Source organism: Dendrobates tinctorius, unplaced genomic scaffold (assembly GCF_039654945.1).
Source record: "Dendrobates tinctorius isolate UK_male_01 unplaced genomic scaffold, ASM3965494v1 ptg000079l, whole genome shotgun sequence".
Taxonomy (NCBI): domain Eukaryota; kingdom Metazoa; phylum Chordata; class Amphibia; order Anura; family Dendrobatidae; genus Dendrobates; species Dendrobates tinctorius.
Genome location: NW_027361747.1, coordinates 11,096,046 through 11,115,735, shown reverse-complemented (window position 1 = coordinate 11,115,735; position 19,690 = coordinate 11,096,046). Strand labels below are relative to the sequence as shown.

At 42.6% G+C, this 19,690-nt stretch overlaps 2 protein-coding genes across 4 annotated transcripts in view; both read left to right on the top strand.

The window, feature by feature from the left end:
- The window catches only part of SGCB (sarcoglycan beta), a 50,271-nt gene extending 44,219 nt beyond the window's left edge, over nucleotides 1-6,052 (top strand). For all 3 annotated transcript variants that reach the window (XM_073583519.1, XM_073583520.1, XM_073583518.1), the window contains exons 5-6: nucleotides 2,672-2,803; nucleotides 3,572-6,052. In XM_073583519.1, coding sequence (XP_073439620.1) covers nucleotides 2,672-2,803; nucleotides 3,572-3,772 — 333 coding nt within the window. In that variant the 3' untranslated portion in view covers nucleotides 3,773-6,052. The remainder of the gene's footprint in view (nucleotides 1-2,671; nucleotides 2,804-3,571) is intronic.
- A 6,678-nt stretch (nucleotides 6,053-12,730) lies between these two features.
- LOC141096749 (uncharacterized) lies at nucleotides 12,731-16,529 on the top strand. The gene is made up of 2 exons (XM_073583517.1): nucleotides 12,731-15,325; nucleotides 15,441-16,529. The coding sequence occupies exons 1-2, from the start codon at nucleotides 15,234-15,236 to the stop codon at nucleotides 16,522-16,524; spliced, it is 1,176 nt and encodes a 391-aa protein (XP_073439618.1). The 5' UTR covers nucleotides 12,731-15,233; the 3' UTR covers nucleotides 16,525-16,529.
- Nucleotides 16,530-19,690: the final 3,161 nt, after the last annotated feature.

Here is a 19,690-nt window from a genome sequence, read left to right as displayed (position 1 = left end):
ATTGGCGGAGACTCCTGCTTCACTCATTATGCTTGCGTTGAGGGAGGTCGCACCCATCTAGTTAGAATCTAGCCGCCAGAATGCAAATCATATACTTGGGGGTCATATGATGGCCACTCATTCACAAGTGACTTCAGACTTGTAGCTTAAGATCGGATAACCCCTTTATCTATTTCTGTGTAAGGGGGAGGAATGTGGCCGCACCTGTCACGGGCTCCAATGGCCACACAATTTGAGGACAAAATTAGCTGGCATTGCAGGTGAACAGTTTTGAACATGCAGCCAGTCGCACTTGAGGTCTCACATGTAGTATAATAGCCACTTCTCCATTGATGGAGGAGGAAATTAGGGGAAAAAACCCTGCAAATTAAGAATGTTTTAAAAAATAGAAGTGTTAATCCGCTATCTTTATCAATTAACAACATGCAAAGTGAAAGAACTAAAAGGTAATCTAAAATCAATATTTGATGCGATCACCCTTTGCCTTCCAGACAGAAGCAGTTCTTCTAGGTACACTTCTGCACGCAGTTTTTGAAGGAGCTCGGCAGGGAAGTTATCCCAAACATCTTGGAGAACTAACCACAGACCTTCTGTGGATGTAGGCTTGTGCAAATCCTTCTCTCACATGTAATTCCAGACAGACTCGACGGCGTTAAAGGGAATCTGTCAGCAGGTTTTTGCTACCTCACGTGAGAGCAGCATGATGTAGGCGAAGAGACCTTGAATCCAACGATGTTTCACTCAGGTTACTGGGTGCAGCAGTTATGTTACAAGCAGAGTTTTTAGATTTGGCATGAAGCAGTGCTGAAGAAGCTATCCCACCCACATCAGGCTTTGCATATACATTGTCTATTGACAGTGAGGTGCTTATCACAGAAGGAGGCATTGCTGGACCAGGCAGTACTGATGTGTCCAATGATAAGCTCCAGGTGTTAAAACAATCATAGTTTGATAAGAGAGGCATAGCTGCAATTTGTGTTTTAACCCCTACAGTATGCTATCTTCAGATTACATAGCAAAAACCTGCTGACAGATTCCTTTTAAGATCAGAGCTCTGCGGGGGCCGTATCATTACTTCCAGTTCTACTTTTTTCTGAAGATAGTTTTTAAAAGGGATGCCCCCTTCAGATAATCCAGGTCCCGAGTGCTATTTGTTAGAAAAAACAAACAAACCATGCTTTACTTATTCTCCTAGGGCCCACCTTTGCTCCTGGCAGCTAATCGCTGGAGGCAGTAAGTAAAGCCTGGTTTTATTTTTTTTCTATATAAAAAACTGTGCCCAGGGATCAGGATTTTTTTTTAATATTCGCTGTATATTTGTTTGGGGTTGTTGTCCTGCTGTAGAATACATTTGGAGCCAAAACGCCTCCCTGATGGTACTGCATAATGGATAAATATGTGCCTGTATTTCTCAGAATTGAAGTCACCATTACTCCGGAGTCTTGACCAAAAGTCCCAACTTCATTTGTTGCTAAAATGCAGCCGCAAACTTGCAAAGACCTCCACCATGTTTTACTGCTGCTCTAAGAATTTCATTGTTGTACAGCTCTTCAGCAACAAACAGCTATCTGTTACAGCCAAATATTTCAGAATTTGACTCGTCAGTCTAAAGCACCTGCTGCCATTTTTCTTCACCCCAGGTCCTATGTTTTTGTTCATAGTTGAGTTGCTTGGCCTTGTTTCCAATTTGTAAGAATTGCTTTTTAGCCACAATTCTTCCATGAAGACCACTCCTTGCCAGATTCTCTGAATGAATATTAGACACGTCCCTCTGGTTTCTGCTATGTTTCAGCTGATGGCACTGCTGGACATCTTCCGATTTCAAAGGGAAGTAAACATGATGTGTCTCTTATCTACTGCACGTCTGTGGTCCTCAATGTTGCCTGTTTCTTAGTACTTCTTCAAAAGAGTTTGAACTGCCCATCTTGAAACCCTAGACTGCTTTGAAATCTCTTCCTAGGAGACACCTTGCTGATGCAGTATAACTGCATTATTTCTTGTTGCTGTAATCCAGTGTTTCTCAACTCCAGTCCTCAAGACCCACCAACATGTCAAATTTTCAGGATATCCTTAGCATTGCACAGGTGATTTCAACACCTGCTCAAGCATTATTTCCATCACCTGTGCAATACTAAGGAAATCCTGAAAACATGACCTGTTGGTGGGACTTGAGCACTGGAGTTGAGAAACACTGCTGTAATCGGTCTTGCCATGGTACGATCTGTCTTGCCTTGAATTGAGACATGAAACTAGCTTCGGAAAACTCACCTTTGTAGCAGAGATTGGCTGTTCCTCACCCAGTTGTAAGCATACAGAGCTGTTTCTGTTGATAACTGTTTCTCAACCTACATAACGAAAATAATGATCAATATCACATTTGGTATACCTCCCTATTATACTACAAAATCCTTGACTGTGTGCAGGTATACCTAGAAAAATTGATGCTGTTTGGAAGGCAACGGGTGATCACACCAAATATTGAATTTAATTTAGATTTTTCTTTTGATCATTCACTTTGCACTTTGTTAATTGATGAAAATAAACTATAGCACTTTTTTGATAGTGTTCTTACTGTGAAGTATTTCTTCCATACCTACCTAAAACACTTGCACAGGACTGTGGTCTATTTCACATTTCTTGTTTTTCTAATTATTTTTATTATTTACCGTAGATTACCAGCAGCGCAAGCAGCGATCTTAAAATTAACGTTGATGGGCAAATCACTGTACGTGGAAATGAAGGAGTGTTTATAACGGGAAAGACTATAGATTTTCGGACTGGTGGAAACATTGTACTAAAAGCAGTAAGTATTTACTAATAATGTGATTCTGCTGTGTTATGCATTTGTATTTAATCAATTTTGATTTTATATTTTTTTTTTCTTGCGTTTGTGATGCTTGGGTTATTTTATTGTCTCTGCATCAGGTAAAAATATGGATCATTGTAAATGATTTGCAGCCTTGCAGGATCTGGAGTATTGGATTGTTATGAGCAACATGGAAATTTTGCTTTGTTTGCACAAAATACTTTCCTGAGAGAGATTATAGGAAGGTTTGTAAAGGGTTATTCCCTTGTCAGCCATTCATGGGAATCTCTGCACTATACTGTTTCTGTAGCTCCCATACAAATAATTGGGTGTTAGGCCGCTCTCGCACATCTGTGTTTTTCATCTACTTCTTATAGTCTGCGGTTCAGAGATGGTTTGTTTTTCATCCAATTTGCAAATCAAACTCTGGTTCTTTAGAAAAAATAGGACCGCATGCAGACGTCATCCATCTGTCATCCAATTGCTGCACTTTTTTACTGTTCAATGGGTAGGAAAAGCTTTTTTCTTTCAAAGAGACCAAACATGGATGAAAATTGATTCTAGCAAATGAAAAAAGGTTCTTTTGTTTTCGTATGCGAAAACGCCCAAAGTTGGGAGAAGTATGGAAGTTCCTGAAAAAGTGTAGTTTAGCATCGGCACCGGTTTCCACAACTCTTCCTCCAGTGGTCAGTAACAGCCCTTTAATTTCCAATACTAAATGCTAAACCTGGGAACCTAAAACCTCTCATGTCTTTCTCCCACCAGGAAAACAGCATAGTACTGAATGGCAGCGTGATGGTCACTCCCTCCCGGTTACCTACCTCCACAGGGGAGCTGATGTTCGATGATGGGACAGAGCGTTACAAGCTGTGTATGTGTGCAGATGGGACGCTATTTAGGGTGCTGGTGGAGAGTCGTAACATGGGCTGCCAAACCTCAGTTAACCCTTGCGGTGCAACATTTTAAAGCACAAAGCCAAGCCATCAATTCATGCAGTATTTTATTTCTGTTGTTATTTGTTTTGTGTGATTGTCTGGGTTTCCGTTCTATATCGCAAGCCTTTTTGAGCAATATTATCGTTTTCATATATTTGAAATAACATCCTGAAATAAGGCCCCAGGAATATAATGTCTGACAGGGATTGCATATGTTATACATGACATTGTGAATCGGCATCGTTATTTATATAAGTGTAGGCTTTGCAGTAATGACCTAAAGGTTAGAGTTGGGCGCATCATGATCCATCGGCCAGATTGGTAATCTCTGATCCCTGGACGGGAGGTTCACAAATCATCGTCATTGGATCGTGATGCACAGATGACATTGTGCCAGCCTGGCTAATCATAAGCTCTGCCGGGGATCCCTGAAGGTAAGAGATCACAGAGCTGCCATTACTGGGATGGGCAGATGGACTAGAGTCCCGCAGATCGATCCACCCAACTCTGCTAATGGTGATCGTATACAAGAGGTGGTCTCCATACTATCCCACAATGGCACATGTTGAGGAAATAATTGGATTGGACATGTTGAACTTCATTATGCCCAATGATTGTGTTCCAAGAAATGAGAAATTGCTCCAAGAAAATGGAAATGGAGTTGGGAGGACTAGCTGTTAGCTACCAGTGTACAGCTTTTATTTTTTCTGTACTAAGAACAGGCCTAATCTACTTTTCAGGCTTTTGACATAATTTCAGTAGTTTCCATCCAGAATGCCCAGGAGAGAACAATCAGGATCAGATTATTTTTGCAGATCAAAGGCAGGTATAACATAACAGCAAAATGAGAAGACATGCTGTACATAATCATTGTAAACAGATTATTTCCCTGGGGATTTCTGCATTGTAAATGGGTGTTGGCAGGTACATAGTTCATGTGAAATATATGGATAGTGTGAATAACACTACTAGTCTCCTGCACTGGCCAAAGACATGAGATGTATCTGAGGATCACTGTCAGATCTAGGCTTTTTCAGTGGAATCTGATATTAATTATATGTTTCTGATTCAGCACAGATATTGCAGTATCAGCAGATCTCACTACATTCATCTGGATCTGCCAATGTTCTGCATACACTGTAGGAAGAAACCCAGTGCCTACACACTATATCATATCATTCTAAAGCCAAAGGCAATATTATGGAGTTGTACCCCCTTAAGCAGCATTCACTGTACTGGGAAGGCTTTCTACAATATTTAGAGTGTATTTGTAGGAATTTTTTTCCATTCATCCTGATGGCCAAATTACAGAAAATAACATCCCTCCTCCATCAAACTTTATAGTGGGCACAGTGCAGTCATGTAATGTTCTTCTGGCATTTGCCAATCCCAGACTTGTCCATCAGATAGAGAAGTGTGATTTACCGTTTCCACTGACTCTTGTTATTGTGCTTGATGATGTAAGGCTCGAATTCATTCTAGCTGCTTGGCTATGGACACCCATGCCATGACGCTCCCAGTGCACAGTTTCTCCGCTGATATTAATGTTAGAGGAAGTTTTGACTTTTATGCCCTCTGGTCAAGAGCCATTCTTTCACAGATGTTAGTGAAGGCAGTCTGCATGGCGAGGAGCCGTGTTTTATATACCCATGGTAATGGGACTGAGTTCATGATTAAGACCTGTCCCAATACTTTTTTATGTAGTTTGTGTCATTTGTACGGCCAACTTTGCATCTTCAGTTGCTGTTAATCATTGTTTCTTATACATTAACCTAGTTGTCAACTTGGATGGACCAATAATCATTGAACAAGCGTTCGTAAGGACAGTTGTTTCTGATTATCGGCCCTAATAAACATGCTGACGATCACCCGACACACAAGAAAAATGCTCGTTCATTGGGTGATCGAATGATTTATGTTGGCAGCGAAATCACTGTCGACAGCACATCATCCTGTGTAATCAATGGTAATAACTTATAGGTGCAGAATAACTGTTATCGGCCTCTTGCACAGAGTGACCAGTAAGCATACGCTAATCAGCTTGTATATCATTGATGGCACTCGTTAACTGGACGAATTACCTGGACACAACAGTTATGTGTTTTAGAGGATAGCCTCTATTCTCGTCAATATAAAGTAGATGATGACTGTCATATATGTCCAGTTGTCTCATGTATCCTCTGTATTAATGTGATTATTAATGTAACATTTTTATTTTAAATGTTTTCTCTGCAAAATGATTATTTTTCATTGTATACAGTTGTATTCAGAGGTAATTCGACAGTGACAGAATTATCATAATCTGTGTACACCACCACCATGGAATGGAAACAAAGCCAAGACGGTTTGATAGAAATGTCTCTCTTAAAGGGAATATCCAGTCCAAATCAATAAGTCTGTTGTTACTGTGTGGAAGATTCGCTGATTTCTGAGCAGGTACCGGCAGGGTATGTGTGAGTTATACATACTCCCGGCCAGCCTCACTTCATACAAGTGTGATAGCAGCATGTGAGGACTGACAGAAGGAGAATGCTCCCTCTGTCACTCATCAGCACCTTGGAGGCAGGGTCTGATAGGCTAGCTGTCAGTCAGAAACTGACAGCTTAGATAATACACTTCACTGCATAAGGCTACTTTCACACATCCGTTTTTGCTATTCCGGCGGCGTGCGGCGAAAAGCCGGAGTGCCGGAAACGGTCCAGAACGGATGCATCGGAGAGAGATGCGTCTGAAGTTCCGGCGCTCTGTATGGGCATGATCCGGGCATGCGCAGAGGGAAAATGCCGGAAAGCGGTGGCCGGATCAGGCGAAAGACTGATCCGGCGGCCGGAAGTCCTCATTCGCTTTCATTGTGACACAGTGCCGGGAGCGCCGCATCCACGCTTGTCCGGCTTTTTACGCCGGATAAAAAAAGTTACAGCATGCGTTCTGTCCGACCGCCGGACACCATGTTTTCGCCGGATCCGGCAAAAAACGGAACAAACGCTGGCACATGCGGCGCGATCCGGCGCATGTTATGATCTATGAGAAAAAACCGCATCCGGCGGTAAAAAAAAACGGATCCGTTTTAACACACACATGCCGGATCTCGCCTGACGGCGAAAACCGGATGTGTGAAAGAGGCCTAAGTTCTTCAGTGTATTATCAATGCCTTCAAAGGATCATATGCTCAAGTCCCCTGGTGGGACCAATAAGTATTGTAAAAAGATATATAATTAAAAATATTTACTTTTGGAAGAAACAAAGCCTTGCAAAAACTGCACATATTTGGTATTGCGATGTTTGTAAGGACGCATGCTTTTGCTCTATATTAACATGCACAGTAAACATCATATACTGTGCCATTATTACCGTTTTTGTTAATCAAGCCAAAAAAATTGAATTAAAAAGTGGTCAAGTCTTATGTATCCCAAAATGGTACCAATAAGAACTGCAGATCATTCATTATCCAAAAAAACTTTTGAAAAATGAAAAAGGCTCTCACAATAAGACAAGAAAGGTATCTTTTGTTTTTTTTAAGTGATTTTTCATGTGTAAAAGTACCGCATCTTTTGCTTTGTAAGATGCCCCCACCCCAATGTGAGGAGGAAAATTCAGTTTTTCTTTAAAAAAAAGGAAAAAAAAAATTTACATGAAAGCGGAAACTGCACTATCACTCACCGTGACCCAGTGGAAGCTTGCGACGACCAGTCATGTGAAGCGGGTGGTAGGCTGTACATCATGGCTGCAGGTGGCGGGCGTCGAGTTGTCAATCGTGGCGGCAGGCTGCCAATTGTGGTTGAGGGATCCCCCATAACAGTAGATCATCCCCAGATCCCCCATAACAGTACGTCATCCCCAGATCAGCTATAGCTGTCATCCACAGATCCCCATAAGCGTTATCCATGGATCCTCCATTACTGTTATCCATTCATGTTCTTAGCTGCGATGCCCCCATAACTAAGAATAATACAGTGCTGACAGTTGTTTCAATACCGTAAAAATACCGTTCTGAAAAATACCGTACTGTTGGCTGCTGCTGCATATTATGCATTTTTCAAGGGTATGAAACCAGAAAAGGCTAGCATAGAAAAATCCCTTTAAACTGGAGGTAAAAAAATATGCTGATGAGCATGGGAACAGAGCAGCGGAGAGACATTTCGGACCTCCTCCAGCTGAAAAAAAGAGTTGCGGAAACTGGAAGATGACCTAGAAAAAGCAGAAAAAAAATCAAATATGGTTTTCGTGGGCGTGGTGCAAAATGTCTAGTTAGGCATGTTAAAGAATGGATAACACTCCACAGAAATAATGGCTTTTCAGTGTCTATAAAAATGATCATACAGTTGTGGTCAAAAGTATTGACACCCCTGCAATTCTGTCAGATAATACAGTTTCTTCCTGAAAATGATTGCAAACACAAATTCTTTGGTATTATTATCTTCATTTAATTTGTCTTAAATGAAAAAACACAAAAAGAATTGTCCTAAAGCCAAATTGGATATAATTCCACACCAAACATAAAAAAGAGGGTGGACAAAAGTATTGGCACTGTTCGAAAAATCATGTGATGCTTCTCTAATTTGTGTAAGTAACAGCACCTGTAACTTGCCTGTGGCACCTAACAGGTGTTGGCAATAACTAAATCACACTTGCAGCCAGTTGACATGGATTAAAGTTGACTCAACCTCTGTCCTGTGTCCTTGTGTGTACCACATTGAGCATGGAGAAAAGAAAGAAGACCAAAGAACTGTCTGAGGACTTGAGAAACCAAATTGTGAGGAAGCATGAGCAATCTCAAGGATACAAGTCCATCTCCAAAGACCTGAATGTTCCTGTGTCTACCGTGCGCAGTGTCATCAAGAAGTTTAAAGCCCATGGCACTGTGGCTAACCTCCCTAGATGTGGACGGAAAAGAAAAATTGACAAGAGATTTCAACGCAAGATTGTGCGGATGTTGGATAAAGAACCTCGACTTACATCCAAACAAGATCAAGCTGCCCTGCAGTCCGAGGGTACAACAGTGTCAACCCGTACTATCCGTCGGCGTCTGAATGAAAAGGGATTGTATGGTGGGAGACCCAGGAAGACCCCACTTCTTACCCCGAGACATAAAAAAAGCCAGGCTGGAGTTTGCCAAAACTTACCTGAAAAAGCCTAAAACATTTTGGAAGAATGTTCTCTGGTCAGATGAGACAAAAGTAGAGCTTTTTGGGCAAAGGCATCAACATAGAGTTTACAGGAGAAAAAAAGAGGCATTCAAAGAAAAGAACACGGTCCCTACAGTCAAACATGGTGGAGGTTCCCTGATGTTTTGGGGTTGCTTTGCTGCCTCTGGCACTGGACTGCTTGACCGTGTGCATGGCATTATGAAGTCAGAAGACTACCAAGAAAATTTGCAGCATAATGTAGGGACCAGTGTGAGAAAGCTGGGTCTCCCTCAGAGGTCATGGGTCTTCCAGCAGGACAAAAGCTGGGTCTCCCTCAGAGGTCATGGGTCTTCCAGCAGGACAATGACCCAAAACACACTTCAGAAAGCACTAGAAAATGGTTTGAGAGAAAGCACTGGAGACTTCTTTCTAAGGTGGCCAGCAATGAGTCCAGACCTGAATCCCATAGAACACCTGTGGAGAGATCTAAAAATGGCAGTTTGGAGAAGGCACCCTTCTAATATCAGGGACCTGGAGCAGTTTGCCAGAGAAGAATGGTCTAAAATTCCAGCAGAGCATTGTAAGAAACTCATTGATGGTTACCGGAAGCGGTTGGTCGCAGTTATTTTGGCTAAAGGTTGTGCAACCAAGTATTAGGCTGAGGGTGCCAATACTTTTGTCTGGCCCATTTTTGGAGTTTTGTGTGAAATGATCAATGTTTTGCTTTTTGCTTCATTCTCTTTTGTGTTTTTTCATTTAAGACAAATTAAATGAAGATGATACCAAAGAATTTGTGTTTGCAATCATTTTCAGGAAGAAACTGAGTATTATCTGACAGAATTGCAGGGGTGTCAATACTTTTGGCCACAACTGTATATGAATCCAAACACATTTCTGACTTTACTGGATCACTATCATGGTGCTACAGGTTCATGAGGAGATGTGGTCTTGCTATGTGCCCCAAAACTAGAATTGCATAAAAAATGCTGCAATTATATGAATCCAAGATCCTGTCTTTCCACAAGTTTGTACTTGACACCATAAAGAAAAATGATTTTGAAATGGGCAAGATTGGGAATATGGATGACGTCCCTCTAACCTTTGATATGCCATCCTACAGGACAGATGATGTAAAGGGTGCCAAAACCATAATGGTAAAAACTTTGCAACATAAAAAAAAACCACTACACGGTTGTGCTGATGGCACGAAACCAACACCAATATTATGTTTTCCTTTTGAAAAGTGCCAAAAGAAGCTGTCACATGAGGAGGAGTTGTGCATGTTCATGAGAAAGGATGGATGGACAAGAATGGAATGAGATTGTGGGTTGACTGTGGTCCAAACCTGGAGGACTTCTAAAAAAAAAAAGTTAGTGCTTGATCAGTTTAGAGCACACATTAGTGAAACCACAAAAAAGTGCAGAGACCCATCTTGCTGTAATTCCAGGGGGGCTTACCAGTCAGCTGCAACCCCTCAACGTTTCAATCAATAAAGATTTTTAAGTCTTCATGTGAGAAGAATGGAACAAGTGGATGGCTGCTGGCAATCATGATCTCACACCTTGTGGACGAATGAAGAGACCCACTGTTCCTCAAGTTTGTGAGTCGGTGAAAACATCATGGCAGCTAGTGAAGGATGAAACCGTTATAAGGTCATTCCAAAAATGTGGAGTTTATCAATGACTTAGATGGCAGTGAAGATTGTATGATGACAGTGAAGAAAGCAACACCAGTGACTGAGAGCAACTGAGCTTCTTAGGGACTGATAGTAGTGATGAGGAATTCCTGGGGTTCCCTGACGGCCAGAAGAGTGCCGTATCTGAGGATTAAAGTTTCATGTTACTTACATTGCATCCCTTGAGTGTACATTTTAGCACTATTTGGTTCAAAATATTTTTTTTCTTATTTTTCTCCTTTAAAACCAAGGTGCATCTTATAATCAGGTGCGTCTTATAAAACCGTATTTTTTTGGATTATGAGACACACTTTTTTTCCCCCAAAATTGGGGGGAAAATGGGGGTGCGTCTTATAATTCGACTATACCTTACCGGCCGTGGTGGAGCAGGGTCGCTGCTGGCGGAGGCAGGAATAGCATGTTGCTGCAGGCCGCAGGCTGGGATAAGGGGGTATTCGGATGTGCGACATTGCGGGTGTTCGGTGGTGCGGGGGGCTCCGCCAACATTTTGTGAAATCCCGGGACCCCTGCACTTCCATGATTTACATTGCAGTGGACTCCGGGAAAATGGCTGCCGAGGCGGTGCATGCGCAGATGGAGATCTCACAGCACCAAGATCTCGGGAGATGATATCTCAGTGCCTAGATATCTATCTGCGTATGCTCCGCTCCTACGGCCATTTTCCCAGAGTCCACTGCCAAGTAAACCATGGAAGTAAGGGGGCTCAGGGCTTTCACAAAATGTCAGCGGAGCCCCCCCGCACCACTGAACACCCCTTTCTCCCAGTCTGGAGTCCGCAGCATTGCCCCGCTCCTGCCTCCGCCAGCAGCGACCCTGGGACCCCGCATCACTGCAGCCACCACCCCCCGGTAAGCAATACGACGCATGGATTGTAAGAAGCACCACCATTTTATTAAAAAGGTTTTTTTCCTATTTTTAGTCTCAAAATTTGGGGTGCATCTTATAAACCGCAAAATACGGTATATATTTTTCCTAAAATACAAAGTGCCACCTTAGAATGATAACCTAACAATTATACCTAACAGTGAATGGAGAATAAGAAGTAAAATTGGTCTTTTTTTGTTCATTTTACCTCCCAACGAGTGTAATAAAAAAAAAAAAAATGATCAAAAAAGTTTCATGTACCACCTGGAAGATCGCTGCTGGATACCCTGAGTAAGATGTGAGTGTTGCAAAGCAAACGGAAGATTCATTAAAGAGATAGCTGATGTATGTATACAGTCTTCCTGAAACGTGTTACTGAAGATGCAAATGGAAAAAAAATATTTTACATATTTTCAATAAATTTGGCCTGCCAAAAGACATTATTTTTTTTAAAAAGAGTATTAATTGTACAAAGGTAATACAAAATAAATTTAAAAGTGGTATTGTCATAAGCATTCTGCCCACAGAATAAAGAGTACCCCATATACAGTATGTGCAGCATAGTTAAGGCAGTGTTATAGAATGTTATTATAATGCATAGTTAAATAGTGATGTATTTTACCTCTTCAATAAATACTGAATATCTCTCCAGTTACATCTTGGCAGCTTTGCATCAATCCATTGTACAGAGATTTTATTTATTTTTTTTTTTTAAATGATAATTCTGCCACTGTTCACATATGTCTGAATCCAGCTGTAGAATTGAAATCAATGGTTGAATATAGGGAATTAGTGCATCATTGGAATCAAAATTGCAGTTGTCTGTTTTGTTCTGTCCCCCTGTACTCAGACTATATGGTCCTATGAAAATTTTTAGGAGTGCAAGCAAAACTCAGATATGCCATTTGCCAAGAATGGCTCTTGAAATCTAAAAGCCCGTTTCTGAGATAAAATGTTTTATATCGTAATAGAATAATACTATAACCTTTTTTTTTCTTGTTTGGTTTGAAAACACTAATATATCTGACCTTAAACAAGGTGCACTATTACACCAATGCAGTATTATATATGTATGTGTGCTGCGGTTGATAATATATTTATTTGTGGTATGACAGAATTTGAGTGTTTGTTTTTTTTCCAGATTTCTGTAAAAATAAAGACAATGGAAAAATAAAAAATAACACCTGTACATGAATTTGATATTGTGTGTTTTGTTTCTAAGGCTATGTGCACACGTAGTGAAAGTTGCTGCGGATTTTTAAAAAATTCGCAGGTCAAAAGACCTGCGGTTTCACACCTCTACAATCGAGAAGGTGTGAAACCACTGCGGATTCCGCACAAAGAATTGACATGCTGCGGATTTGAACCCGCAGCAAATTCGCACGGAAGAATTCGCAGCATGTGCACAGCGTTTTTCATTTTACCATTGAAAACAATGGTACTGTACAACGCAGCTAAAACTGCTGGTCCGCAGAGCCTGAAGCGCTGTGGATCCGCAGCAGAATCTGCAGCATGTGCACAGCGTTTTTCATTTTACCATTGAAAACAATGGTACTGTACAACGCAGTTAAATCTGCTGGTCCGCAGAGCACGCTTGAAAAATTGACGTTTTTATACACCTGAAAGACTTTATGTGCATATATATAACCTTACAGAAATGTCCTTTTTTTTAACGCCTTCCTGAAGTAGGACCTAAGTATTCCAGGTGTATGGTATAGGCTCAGGAACTGTTATATAGCTGCCATGTGTCTGTAATAGCAGCAACCCGAGGTCACTCCAATTGCTGCTGTATAACCATTTAACTGCCTCTGTCAATCACTGGCAGCTGCATTTAAATGAACTGGTTGCTAGTGCGTGCCTGCTTCGGCCCCCTTCATGTACACTCTCCCCCTAGCGAAATGAGTGCAAGGCCCCAATGGGTTGTGATGGCAGCGGAGCACTTGCAAAATGCCCTCAATTCTGTCATTGTTCCTCCCTACGAAGCCAAGCATGTGGCTGAGCTTCATAGGAGAACATCATGTTCACTATATACTTTAATACTTTGGCATTGCAGTATAATCAAAGAAGCAGTTGCAAATTCAAGTCCCCTAAGGCCTCTTTCACACATCAGGTTTTCGGCGTCAGGCGCGATCCGGCGCTTTTGACTAAAACCGGATCCGGCGAAATGCAATGCCGGATCCGGTTTCCCCCCCATTGACTTGCATTAGAGCCGGATCGAGCCGGATGGCCATGCGTTTCATCCGATTTTCGCCGGATCCGGCAATGTGACGCGATCCGGCGTCTGGAAAAAACGGCTACTGTAACGTTTTTTGTCTCCGGCGAAAAAGCCGGACATGCCGTATCCGGCGTGTCCGGCTTTTTCATACAATGAAAGCCTATGAGCGCCGCAATGCGCCGGATCCGGCGACAGCCGGATCCGGCGGCCGGATCCGGTTTCTTTGGTCTGAGCATGCTCAGTAGCTCTGCCCACAGGACATATATAAAAGCAAGACAGTGGGACCCTCAGCCACACCCAACATGCCACCCAAGCCAAGAACCAGGAGCAGGAGAAGGCAGCAGACATTTTCAGCAGCAGCACCATCAGCACCACCCCAAATGGAGCAGCATGCTGAACAACGGGAGGGGAGTCCAGCAGCAGATGAGAGACGGTAATTATCAAATCCCCCATTCCTCCAAACTAGGGCTATGGAATATCAAGATATTCATTGGCCCTTTGTTTCTCTTTATTCAACAGCCGCCCAATAGATGCAGCAGCAGCAATGGCAGCAGCAGAAACACCACCCACAGCCATGGAGTCTGGCCATGAGGAAGACAGCACATCTTCTGGGAGCCCTCCCTCGCATCGTCAGCGTTTGACGGTAAGTTTTTATTTCCAAAATCCATCATCTCTGTAATATATGTGTATTCATTGCCTTTTATTTCAAAACAGGAATCACAAGATGAAGAGGAGCTCCCAGAAGAAGAAGGAAGGGGTGGACAGACACTTGGAGTGGGCTCACAATTGGTAAGTTTTTTGCATCAAACGCAGAAACACAACATCACACTACACACAACACATAGAAAACAATGTTCTGCAGACCACACACAGCAAATGCCTACATCCAAAGACATAACATTTTTTGTTTTCTTCTCTAGTCTTCCCAATCTGGTGCTCGGCCAAGAGGTCCTCGCAGTGCCTCCCAGGGTCGTCGGCGACAGCAACGCGGCGGTCACCAGCGTGTAAGTATAAATATTTTTGCTTTGTTTTTTTTGCACTTTTTATTTCATTTCTTTTGTGGAGGCTAATTATGTTATTTTTGTCTTTTTCTTTAACAGCCTTCACAGCGTGCTCCCGACTCTGACGGTGAGGATGGAGGGATTGATGTGGACCGCTTCATCGATCTCGTCAGAGAAAGGATCTCGTCAGAGAAAGGGAGCCGCTCTGGAATATGGCTGACCGCCGCCACGCTGACCTGATCGTTACCCGACGACTCTGGGAGGAAATCTGTTCGCTCCTTGTGGACCGCTGGGAGGACCTCGAAGCTCGGGCCCAGATTAAAGAGCGTAAGTATATACAGTACCGGTTGCTTGATTTAAACCAGTGTTTCCCTAACTCCAGTCCTCGTGGTCCCCACGGATCATGTGTTCAGGATTTCTATTTACTTTGGAAATCCTGAAAACATGACCCCTGGGGACCATGAGGACTGGAGTTTGGGAAACACTGATGTTGTATACTAACCACTTTGTCCTTTCTCGTTTCAGGGGAGAGAATTGTGAAGCGGTGGCGGTCTGTGAGGGATCGTTTCAAGAAGGAGTTCAATAAAGAGATGCGGGCCCCGAGTGGATCTGGAGGACGCAGGAGCAAGTACAAGTACGCACGAGCCCTGTCGTTCCTCCGGGAGACAATGCTCACCAGAAGGTAAATATTACACACCATATGTGACAAAAAAATGTTTACATGTAACTTTTTTTTTTCCAGCCAGGGCCATACCATGTCACTATTTTAATTGTTTTTTTTTCTCTTTATTCCACAGCACGGTGAGCAGCACTCGGGAGCCTGCACGATTGGGCCCTTCTGAGGCGATCCCTGAGGAGACCGGCACCGAGGGATACTTCGACCGCCCTGGTACATCTGCACCTTCCCACACATTCGACCCATCTGTCCCATCCACCAGCACCAGCACAGGAGCATCGTGGCCGCCTACATTACATGAAGCTGCTGGTGAGGAGATCGCTTTCCCTTTACCCCACCCTTCTGCCCCTGCCACCTCTAGTACACCTGCGGGTACTGAGCGGCAGAGGGGTCAGGAAAAGAGTTATGCGCCAGAGTTCTTGCATCTGAATGCATCTTTCCAGAACTGTCTAAAAGTCTTGTCAGAGCAAATCTCCGCAGGCTTTCAGCAGATCAACTCCAGCATTCTGGAGGTGAAGACACTTCTGCAAACCATGCATTCAGAAGCAAGATCTTCGCCAAACCACACCTTTTTCAGGTCGGTTGTGGAGCGCATGGCAACACTATCTCCTACCCAGCAGATGCATGTAATGCATTCGTGCCACGGTGCTCTACAGCAGGTTACCTCCCAACCTCCACCTCCCACCACTGTAGTTCCTCCACCTGCACCCCCTCCAGCCACTTTCCATCCTCCCCCTCCTATTACATCTGCACCCCCTCCAGCCACTTTCCATCCTCCCCCTCCTATTACATCTGCACCCCCTCCAGCCACTTTCCATCCTCCCCCTCCTATTACATACCAGCAACCTTCCCAGTACCAGCAACCTTCCCAGTACCAGCAACCTCCCCAGTACCAGACATCTCCCCACTTCCAGCAACCTGCCCCGTACCAAACTCCTTCCCCGTACCAAACTCCTTCCCCATACAACTTTCCATCAACATCATCTGCTCCTACAGTCCCTGCCCAACCCTCCACCGCCCACCACCTCTTCTGCCTCCCACATGTCCACCCATTCTGTAGCTTTTTCCACACCATCACCTCTAACTGTTCCTTCCCCACCACGATCCCAGTCCTCTCTCCACACTCCCATTGTCGAAGTGTCCCGCAGCCCCTCCAGCAGTATTTCCACCCCACACTACACCGAGTTATAATGTTTTTTTTGTAATAAAAATGCCCATTTGGTTGGTTTCAAACCTTTATTAAAAAAGTTTTTTTAACTTTAAAAACAGTTTACACAAAAAAAATATTTTAAATAAAAGTTAAATTATTGTTTACACTGGTTGTCTGTCATTTCTTTCTGCGGCGAAATATGTTTAAAAAAAAGGTTAAATACAGGGTATTTAAAAGGTAAAAAGGTATTCAAAACCAGGTATATAACTGTGGGTAAATTTTAGCTTTTTGCCACAGTTGTGTTCCTGGTTGTGTTTGAAGCAAAGTATTTCACCTAAAAAGTTGTGTTTATTGTTGGTGATTTCCTAACAATGTACACAACTTTTGTTAAAAGGTGAAATACTTTGCATAAAACACAACCAGGTACACACCTGTGGCCTAAAGCTAAAAATAGTAAGACCATGACAAGATAGCCAACTTTGGTTGGCAAAGGTATATACTGTTGGTACAGAAGGTACACAAGTTTGGTTAGGGCACAAATCTTTCACACTCGGTCATCCTGCCAGTGTACTCTGCCTTGAGGTGACATAAAGTATAGTGCAAAATTGTCCCTCATTACTGAAACCGTCACAGAACTTCTAGTGGTAATGTCATGGTAATCTTGCAAGGTGGTTTCTTCAGAGGTGTCCTCAATGGAAATGGGTTCCTTGCAGATAACAAAATTGTGGAGTACCACGCACGCTTTGATCACCTCGTCCACAGTTTCTGTCTTGAGGTTGATCGCAGTCAATAGGACCCGCCATTTGGCTGTCAGAATACCAAAGGTACATTCAACCATTCTTGCTCTTGTGAGGCGGTAATTAAAAATGCGTTTTGGTCTTGTCAATCCTCTGCTAGAGTACGGTTTCAAAAGGTGTTCTGACAGCTGGAAGGCTTCATCCCCTACACAGACAAATGGCATAGGTGGACCAGATGTTTGCGGCAGCGGTCTAGGTGGTGGGAACTGGAAGGTGTTTCCATACAGTTTACGCCCCATGGCAGACAGTTTGAAAACTTGAGAGTCATTGGAGCGGCCATAGGCCCCAATATCAACCGCAATAAATTTGTATTCCGCGTCAGCGATGGCCATGAGGACAATTGAAAAATATTTCTTGTAATTGAAATATTCCGATCCCGATCCAGCTGGCTTTACAATGCGGATATGTTTCCCGTCCACAGCGCCCAAGCAGTTGGGAAACTGACATATCTGTTGAAACTTGTCAGCAATTTCAATCCACCTCTCTGTTGTGGGCTCTGGTAAAAACTCTTCAGCTAAGGAGTCCCACAGTGCACGGCATGTGTACTTCACAATTCCAGATATGGTGGAAATCCCGAGTCTGTACTGGAAATGCAGTGACGAAAGGGATTTTCCAGTTGCAAGAAATCTGTGGGGAATTAAAAAACAATAAATTAGTTTTAAATCACAGCATTACATACCAAAACTGAGCTATAACACTTGGAGATACAAACTACCACCAACAAGATTGCAGTGAAAGTGTGCTCTGATGCGATCACATCCAATAAATGTGGCTTACCTTAAAGTCACCATCAGACGCTCTGCGGGTGAAACAGAAGCGGCAATAGGTGTCCGCTTTTCTTATGAGGTGTGCAATGCGCTCCACCAAGTAATCAAAATTCTCCATTTTCATCCTAACATATCCAAAAAATTTATCCGGGTTTCGTCGAAGGTCCATGCAGAGTGTAGAATAGACCCCACGCGTCATTCTCTTGGCTGTGATGGGGTGGATCCACAAACGTCGTCTACGATGCCTGATGCGCTGCTGTCTCGCTCTCTCCTTCTCCAGAACAATCACCCTCAAACGATTCGCCTCCGCTATAAAATCTGCCAAATTCTTCAAAATATTTCCAATGACAACATCCATCTTCGCCAGTAACTTGCTCTTCTCTCCAACCTGCACTTTCTCCTCGACAACCTGTCAAAGAAGGGCTGTAGGAACACTCTATATATAGTTTTCCAGTAGCCAATCCCGTTCGGAAGGCCACAAGGGTCAATTTTAAAAACCGGATCCGGCGTAATCCGTCGAAAAACGGATAGAAAAACGGATGAACCGGATGAGACGGATCCGGTTTTGTCTGTCAAGAAAAAGACGGATCCGGCAGAAAACCGGATCCGTCACATCCGGTTTTACTAAACATTTGCCGGATCGCGCCTGACACCGAAAACCTGATGTGTGAAAGTAGCCTAAGGCAATTAAAAATAAAGTAAAAAAATATATATAATTAGTTTTACATTCTTAGAACATGTATTCTACATTTTCAATCAAATCCCCTTGCCCAATATATTCCAGAATTGCCATATTTTGGTCACCACACCTCCCCCTAAAGTAAAGCCATAAAAAGCTATCAAAATGGATGTACCCCAAAAGTGTGATAATAAAAATGTCAGTTCTTTGCATGGAAAATAAACCCTCATACAGCTCCGAGAGCGGAAAAATTTTAAAGAAAAGTTTTGAGTCTCGGAAAACGGTAACATAAACCAAATGTCAATTTTTACAGCCCTTAGATGAAAAAAAAAGTTAATGGCTGGAAATGTACCCTCCCGAACAATCGTATTGTTTAGTTATTTCTTAACACCAATTTTTTCCCTCCATTTTATAGTATAATGATTAGAATAATTCACAATTACATCTTGTCCTGCGGAAAAAATATAAATGGCTTTGTTGACAGAACAAAAAAAAAAATTCTGGCTCTTGGAAGAATAGAATAAACTAAAGTGCAAAAATAAAAATTGGTCATGGTGGAATTGGGTTATTGGGGTCGCCTCAGCTTGGCAATCAATTCACTATTAAGAGTAATATGGGTGACATAAAGGGTTTACTGCTTGGGAAGCACCCTATTAATCACTCACAGTATGTTAGGTGTGAAGAGAAGATGTAGCACACATGACTCACCTGATTTATTGAAAATGTTGTAAATAGCAGTGGTATCGAGGTTAATAATTAGCCATGGAAACCTCTCTACAATCTATCACAAGTATGTTATCAACACTTGTAGCAATAGATTTAGGGTTACTATACACCCATGCTTATCACTAAAGAATGCAAGGAATTTGGGCAAGTTTTGCTTGGGCTACATTATATTTTATTTTATATTACATTGTAAGTGGAGCATGCCACAAAATTGTGCTTCTCTGTATGAAAGGTGAAGCTTACCGAGGTAGT